Here is an 8,869-nt window from a genome sequence, read left to right as displayed (position 1 = left end):
ATTATTAAAGGTGAGTTCTTTTAGAATTGAGGGCAAAAAAGAATTTTAGCACAACTGTATTAGATTTTTTACATGAAAAATGTATATGCGAATGCTATTATTCACTATGATAGCAGAGTCATCACATAGAGCATACTGTATCCTCCACAGGAAACAAAATATTTGATTTCTCCTTGACCTGGTCACCACCAAATCATCGTTAGAGGGAAGTACTGTACAGTATATGTATGGTCAACCTGACAACAGAAACACCATTGTTTGCCCATGTGGTGTTTGCATCCAATAAATTTAAGTTAAAATTTTTGGACTGACCTAGGATTAAGTGGCTTTGTGAGTGTGCAATTTCAGAATCCAATTTGGTGCCATGCAACTTGGCTGAGGGAACAACAGCCTGGCCTTGAGGATGAGGCCATTGTAACAGTTTTACACACCTCCACTAGGAGGAGAATCAAGCAGCTGTTGAATTTATTGAGCAAAGTCACTGAGCCAAGAGATAGCTTCTGGTCGAGCGATGAATGGGCAGTCATGTTGCTGCCTCCTGTCAGTATCCAGGCCAAGAGAAGCTTCAGGAGAAAAGTCTCGAACACCAGGTCACCTTAGAAGCTTCTGAATGTTGAATTGGAACATCAGGAAGTCCTAACTGAGAAAAGGGAACGCAGAACCCAGATTTATACATTGCTGGACACAGTTAAGGGTTTGGTTTTGCTCTCTCACTTCAGTTATATACTCATGAAAGCAATTTTTTTTTCCCCGAAAAGGGTGACGACAACTAAGTCACTTTTACCCCAGCTGTTTGAAATTATAATAATTCCTGACATAATTTCCCGAAAGCTATACATACACATCACAATTATCCATCCTACTGTATCTCCACCTTTGGACCTGCCTTGTGATAAACTTTTTGCTCTGAATTGGGGTTCCAGCCCCCTCATCAAGGGGCTTAAGCCAAATGACTATACAGTACCTATACACTGTACCTATAGCTACAGTATACTACCTAAACTGTACCTATACAGTATTCCTAAACACTCGATACACATCACATTCTCAAACGTATCTAATTCTTGGCTGTCATTATTCCTTGTGAACACCTATTTGGGGCGAAAGAGAACAGCAGTCATTAACAAATGTAACTCTAGAACCGGAATCGCAGCACAAGAGCTGAAAATCGTTTTGCTCAATTTTTTGTGTTGTCATTGAACCACGACATAGATGCCAGTGAAACATGAAGAAAATACGTAGAAACCCATCTGATCCAAGTGTTTACTGTATTTGAGCTTTTATTAAGATAAAGTAAATATGGAAACCTCTTTAACTGTTACTACAGCATTTGCGAGTAATATTAGATATTTTCTCACTGAGCCCAGACGACATTCGGTGACACAATCCAATTTAGGAAAAAAAAATAATACCGTCTTACACTAATATTTGGTGTAAAGCAAATTATCCCGATAAAAGCAGATGATGTGATGAACAAATACTGGTAAAGAACATTGTAAAATGTACAAAAATGATTTAGTCCTTTCAATCATAAGCAAACATTCGCATAACATGACACTGGCTGTATAATAAAGGAACTGTATTTTCAATAACGTTTTGTAGAGTATAGAAAATAAAAGGCATTTAATTTGTCTGAACTTGCCCATTCCACTCTGCTGGTGGGACTACAGATAATATCACAGGCCTTTCATTATCTTAAAATTTGTGTCTTATCACAATTTTTGTTTCCTCCTCAAATACCAAAACTATTTTTTTCAACAGAATCAGATACAGGACGCTCAACACAGAGCACAACTGTACATATTTACATTTCTTTTATGTTTTTTTTTTACCCACTAAATTGTGTACAATATGTTGTAGGAAATAAACAGTAAAGCAGTTATATGGTATTTTCTTTCTGACAACAGTAACAATTTTTAACAATTCCTTATGTTTAGTTTATTATAATATGATTTTGTGTCAACAAACCACAAATGAGTTCCAGTGCCTTTCTTTTTTTATCAAAAAATAAAAACATCTTAATACTGATCACTTTTATCTCACATTAACTTTAAACAACTTGAGCAGAACTTTGCCTCTATTTTAGGTGAATCTCAAAAGCACTGTGTGTCAATATTTTAAAAAGAGCTAAGTGTCTGAACTGAAACCATCTATGAATGAGGCCTAGGCAATGGGTGAAAGGAGTTTTTTTAATCCCTCTGCTTCTCTATCACATCACAACAATAAGGCTACCAACTATGTATGGCCTAAAACCAGGACATGTCACTGGGGGTGGGGTAGGGAGTGTAGGAATACAGAAGGGCCAGGTTCTGTATTCAAGACTTGGGGCAGTCTAGGGTAATTTGGTTGAGGGTGACAAGACACCACAAAGGGGGCCATTTCTCTATAATGATGACTCCTGTTCTATGAACTCATCGGTTCATAGGCAGATACGCACACCTGATAAAGAGTACAGACGCCACACTGCGAGGGTGTTGTTGTGGTGCCTTATTACTGCTCAGCCTGTGGGCAAGCACACGTGCGCCTTGAAAATGGTACAAAAACAGGCAGCCATTCAAAAGGACAAACACACGCTGGTGGGGATTCCAGGACATGTCACCTAAAATCATGTCTGCCCTAGGAAAATCAGGACAGTTGGTAGCCTTCAATAAAGAGATCTTCACTGACATCAGTTTTGCCCAATATGTACTTAATATTAATACTGTAACACTCTCTTCTTCTGCATTGTTTCACGCTTCGAAGTCCTTTGCATGTTCCTCCCTTCTGTCCGTCATTCTAGTGTTCGTTATTGCAGCCCATCCTCCAGTTCAGTGAAAGCATCTTAATGCATAGCAGCACCCCACTGGGTCACACTGTCACGAGGCTACTGGCTGATGCTGGGGGTGATCGTTGGGGCAGCCGTCCCTCGGTGCTGGCTCTTCCTCTTTTTGTTGCCAGCTTTGCCTTCTTTGCTTTTGCTTTTGCCAGTTTCTTTATTGTCTTTATTCCCCCGCTCGTCCTTCTTCTCGTTTTTGTTCGTTACCCTGTCTGAAAACACAAAGAAACGCTCCCGTCAGAACGCGGTGACATCTGAAGTGCAGGAACAACCTGGTTTGACCTCCTGTACAAACGACTATCAGTCCCCAGGCCTCTCGATCTGATCACTGGAAATACACTCAGGGTTTTGCAGCGGGAACTGATGTGGCTGGAGACTGAAGAGGATAGGCACCTGCTCAGAATACAGGCTGAGCCTAAGACCCGGACATTGCTAGCTTCAGCCTGGATCGTGTTGCCAGCTGACTTCATCAAGGATACCCCAAGAGGCGATGCACAACTGGTCGAGCATCTCCAGGGTAGGGAAAGCATTAGTAATACAGGATTGTACCCAAAATCATGTCTGCCCTAGGAAAATCAGGACAGTTGGTAGCCTTAAAGAGATCTGATCTTCACTGACGTAAGTTTTGCCCAATATGTACTTAATATTAACAACGTAACACCCTCTCTTCTGCATTGTTCCACGCTTCACCGTTGGTAGGCTTGCATTGAAATCAGCCAGCAAACTGCCACTCCTTCATCTGCTGAAACCTCCCTGTGCATAAGTCACTGAGGCACTGGTAACTTTCCAAATGGCAAGTGGCCTTGCGAGTGGGGTGTCAGAGGAGCGTGTCTGCCTATCTTAGTCTCCTGACTTTTAACTATATATAATATCAAAATCATTGGAAATGACACGTTTTTTAAAAGAAAAGATGGCCAGAAGAAATAACATTCAATGTTTTCATGTGTTCACATTTAAAAATTTTAACATTTCCTTAGTAATTATAGAAATGAGGTTAAATGGGTTACATCAGCTGCCAGAGTGAAACTTCATCAGGCTGTTGGGCCCTTTTCTGGCTTCTCTAATTATATATAAACTGCAGCACCACCTATTGAACAATGAAAGTTACAGCATACTTGTTTAATAGGACCTGCCCTCAACATTCTGTACGTCTGCACTATGTTCACAGTTTATATCAAATGGACGCACTAATACAGTATATTTAGATTAAGATCACTCTATTGGCCATAAACAATTTCTTGCATTAGGAATTTTTCTTTTCGTATATATCCATGTTTCTTAAGAAAGGACACTAAATGATTCCCTTTCCTGCTTTCCTGAACTTTAGTGCAGAGAATGGGAAGATCAGGCAGCAGAAATGAAGTCAATTTTTAGAGTTTGCTTTTTTAAGGTAAATTTTCACAGGTAAAAGATAAATCATGTAAAACCAAAGGAAACAAACTTGGTAATCTGTTGGTTTTACCACCCTGGAAATTACATAGGATTGAAACTTGGAGTAATTTATTTGCACAAGGAATAGTGGGTGTCTAAAACAACTACCCAGCCATGTTGTTGAAGCTGACAATGTGGTATCAATGAGCTACTAGCAACTAAACAAGGTCTCCTTGTCTCCTTGGTCTCCTTGTATGCAGCTCTTATGTCCTTTATTTGGGTTTCAAATAAACATGTAGCCCTGCAGTTAGGTTTCTTTCTGCTTTCTATGCATTCACAGCTAGTGAAAACTCAATTCTGCCCCAGCTCTCTTCAGCTCTGCCTTTGTCTCAGTTGTCTATACACTCTTAAGTGGCTAACTGGCTTGGCAGCAAAACACAAACACTCATTAGAACGGTCTCAAGTGCCTGAAACATGATAAAAAACAGTGACAAAACCATAGGTACTTCTTATGGTCCACTTGCTTAGACTAAAAATCTGTGCACCCTGAAAAAGGTTTATGTCCTCAGTGTTGTGAATTACAATAGCTAGCGTTCCTAGGAAACAGAATCAACAGCTGAATGAGCTGGAGAATCTCCTAATCACCTCATTCTGGTACTGCACACCAACAGCACTGATAGCACCAGTATCAGCTCCTAGGTAATATTTCCCACCTTGCACAATAATTATGAATTATGCTGTCTGACAGAGTGGACATGACCATCTACTGTAGATATAATGCAGATCTCGAACATATCACTTTTATGTTCTTATTTTCAGAAAAACATGTTTTTGGCTATTGCGTTACTAGGAACAGAATGCTTAACAGTTGGAAATATTTCTTGTATTTAAGATAACATCAACATTTTGATAGTTAAATCTTTCTACCTCATTTGAGTCCACTTGCATGCATGTTTTATAAGAACACAAGAAAGATTACAAATGAGGCCATTCTGCCCAACCAGCCTCTTGTTTTCGGATTTAAATGCACTTCCTTCAATTTCCTCTTGTGCCCTCAGGTTTGTGTTTCACTCTTGACAATGAAGAACCAAAGGTGGAGACTACGTGGAAATGCGTTATTATTGCTGTAAGTATGAAAGGCAGCAAAAGTACAAAAGTACAAAAGTACAAAAGTATAGTCTTTACAATTTGGACAGGATCAGCAGGTTATAAAACCTAAAATGAATTGGAAGGATAGTCTTGTCCCTGTGAAAATGTTTTTTATTACCAAGCATGCTGTGAATAATGAAACCAAACACACACATTGTGATAAATCTAGGCTCCCTTGATATTTACAAGTGGAATATATTTTGTTTAAATGTAATAAGTCTAAGAGGTTTATTTTGGTGGCAAGGGTTTTTGTTTTACCAGTGACTTGCACTGACAATCGGCAATGTACAGTATGTACTCAAGGGACTCAAGTTAAAATTTAGACTCTTTAAAACAAAGTCTTAAAAGGACATAGGGATTCCTTCACATAATGATAACTGCATACCAAGAGTCATCACATTCCCCTTCCTGGGAACTCATGTATTGATTTCTGTAAAAGGCAAATCACTGATATTGTGAATTTCATTTTCTACACAGCTCACTAAACTTGAACACCCTAACTTTTATTTTTATTTTATTATTTTAATTCTAATAAGATAAGATCACTTTATTAGCCATATGCAAATTCTTGCATTAGGAATCTGTCTTTTCACATACCCCAGCTTGCTCTCCTTGAGACACACAGGCACACAGGTGGGGAGAGAGAAGCTTGGGGTCAGAGAGCACAGGGTCAGCCATTTATACGGCGACCGTGGAGCAGTTGGGGTTAAGGGCTTTGCTCAGGGGCCCAACAGAGTAGGATTCCTCTGCCGGCCACAGGATTTGAACTGGCAACCTTTGAGCCACACCACTCCACCCTAACTAATGGTCACTAATGGTCATTAACTAACATTGCCCCCTGAGTATTATATATAAAACGCAAAATTCTACTTACAGTATAACAAATCAAAGAAACTGTTGATTCATGACCCCACCGTACAATAATTATTCTCTGTTTTATACAGCTGCAGTAAATGGGAGCAACTAAATTTCAGATAAGACTGGCTTTTTTTCCTTGATCTTGATCACCTTATTTGGAAGTGTTGGAACAATAGTACTGTATGGTATTAGTATGGTGCTCGCCCCAACTGCTAGTCTGTGGGCCATTCACCTACCACTGCTTCACCCAGCTGCCACACAGCACCAGATGTCATGGACACTGATTTGACAGGAGACCTGAATCACCTGGAGACTATTAACTATCTCTCCTGGTTCAGGTGGTTCAGGGATAATTTAAGGGCTGCTTTGACTCTGCTCAGGATTTTGTTATAGAGATCTGTTCCTGAACTTGCCAACCTTTTTTCCACAAAGTCTCTAGTATGTTTTTCACCCGTGTTTTGTTGGATTCCTAATTTCTGCTTGGTATCAACCTCATTCTCTTATCGGTCCTTGGCATCTACAAGGTGTTTGAACCCTGGCTTGCTTTGACCTTGTTTTATCAGATTTCCTCCTAGTACTTTGGATGGTGTTTTTGGATTCAACATCCAAATCTGAACTTTCATGCTCTTCTATGTCAGTGAGTCCCTAACTAGCTGCAGCACCAAACCACCTGTGTGCTCAGCTTACTCAGTTCCCCTGCCACAAGCAGCATAATTAACTTTACTGTTAAATTATTATGACCTCAACTTATTACAAAACAAAGAGTCAACACTGGCAGGCAAATCCTAGTGCCAGCATCCTTAGGAATAGACTATAGCATAAATACAGGAAAAGAGGAAAAGATGGAAGAACTGTAAGGCAAGAACAGGAAGAAATGAGGTACAGATGTCATCACCTTACCAGCAGAAGCTATACTGTGAAAGAGCTCCTGTTTTCAATAAGACTTGAAATAAATTTCTGTCAGGGTAATCTGATCTGAAAGAGTAACAGACTCTGACCTTTTATTATAGAAGACAGCTTGGTGTCTTATTTATTTAGAAGTTCTGATTTCCTTTACTATAGGCCAAAAAATGTCTTAATTTGTTATCTCTTTGTTAAAATAGAGAGAATGGTTCCCATTCATATATGAGAAGTCTGATTAGACAGTGTTGATCAACGCTTACTGTGCTTTTGTGTGTCAGAGGACAGGCGACATCATGTACTGTGCCAGTAAAAATGAAAGAGAGTACTTTGCCTCTGCCATCTCCCAGCATTTCCCTATCACTGAAAGTCACACAGCCCACAGGCGGGCAAACCAGCTCTGTGCATGGAAAGGCATGTCATCTGACCCTGCAAGTTCACAATGCCTTTCATGCTCCAGTGGGTTAGTGGTACGGTAACAGGGCCTACACCAAATGAGCCCTGTTATAGATGTGAAAATTAGTTTAATGTTAATGAAAATGTGTGTTAAAATGTGTGTCATGAATGTGTTAAAATATCTGTGCTTCAGTAAGGGATGCTTTTGTCATGAGGGACAAATTCTTAAATTTATCGCTTCTACTTTATCTTTATTCAATATACAGTACAAATCAAAATTAAATGCTAAATGCCATTTTAAGCAAATTCAATTAATAATAGGTTAAAATAAGTCTTGTGCATTTTTTTTTGTCATGGGACTTAGTCAGATGAGTTAAATTCTATCTCTGAGCAAATGCCTTTTTTAAACAAAAAAGGAGAAATGTTGACGTTCTCAGCATGGGGCATTTGTAAAAAGGCAAAGGCAACTAAATCACTTGTGTTATACAAGCATTGCCACACTATGCTTTTAAAACAGACTGGTGTGCCAATTACAGGGATTTATTAGAGAGATCTGCAATTCAACATCTGAACGTGAGTTTAGTTTGCTTGACTGGGAAAAGAAGAAACTACCACAAAGTATGCTTGGGTCAAGCAAGTAGCCACCTATACACAGTACTTTTTTCTAGTGAATTCTTTGTGCTTTCTCTTTAACCCTTTCATGTACTGCACCTTCATATAGGAAGAGATTGACAAAAAAGTTAAAACATAATGCTGGTAACTTTGCTTAGGCTGAACTTCAGGCACATAATTGGTGGAATTTATAGGAAAACTAGACGGGACACTGTATGTGTCGTGGGCCTTGTCATGACTCTAATCGCTCTGAAAATTGCTTTGTAATGAGAATGCTGTCTTCCCCTTCAAAAACACTTTACGACATCCAACACTATATCATTTTTTTTTTTACTTTTGAAAAGTCTGAAACCATCACTTATTTTCTTTTTATTATGGAGTGATCAAACGACATTGACATTTATATTTATATTTACCGTCGCGCACTCTGAGATGTAACAGCTATGTTACAGTTATATATTAAACAACATTAAGAGTGCACAAGAAGCTTTTGCCTGTGCATTAATCTATTACAAACCTCACCAAACTGGAACTGCCAAAGGAAAAAAAAAATTCAGCCCATTAATATAATCCAAGAACTTGCACACTAGGACTCTCTACAAAAACGAGCAGCAGTAAGAGCTAGATGCTGCATCTAACATGGTGAATTACAGCAGTGCTAACTGGTGGAGCGATAGGGGTCTGAATTAAAGTGCTGGAATATTTCTGACCCCCTGTAAACCACGGGGCACAAGGTTCTCTAATAACCCATACTGGGCGGCAGCAATA

At 39.2% G+C, this 8,869-nt stretch overlaps 1 protein-coding gene across 1 annotated transcript in view; it reads right to left on the bottom strand.

Moving 5' to 3' along the window:
• Nucleotides 1-1,262: 1,262 nt before the first annotated feature.
• rspo1 (R-spondin 1) overlaps nucleotides 1,263-8,869 on the bottom strand; it is a 58,952-nt gene continuing 51,345 nt past the window's right edge. Inside the window, exon 6 of the mRNA XM_088603151.1 lies at nucleotides 1,263-3,027. Coding sequence (XP_088459277.1) covers nucleotides 2,864-3,027 — 164 coding nt within the window. The 3' untranslated portion in view covers nucleotides 1,263-2,863. The remainder of the gene's footprint in view (nucleotides 3,028-8,869) is intronic.

The sequence above is a fragment of the Lepisosteus platostomus genome, chromosome 13 (assembly GCF_059453375.1).
Source record: "Lepisosteus platostomus isolate fLepPlt1 chromosome 13, fLepPlt1.hap1, whole genome shotgun sequence".
Taxonomy (NCBI): Eukaryota; Metazoa; Chordata; class Actinopteri; order Semionotiformes; family Lepisosteidae; genus Lepisosteus; species Lepisosteus platostomus.
This window is presented reverse-complemented; position numbering and strand designations above follow the sequence as displayed.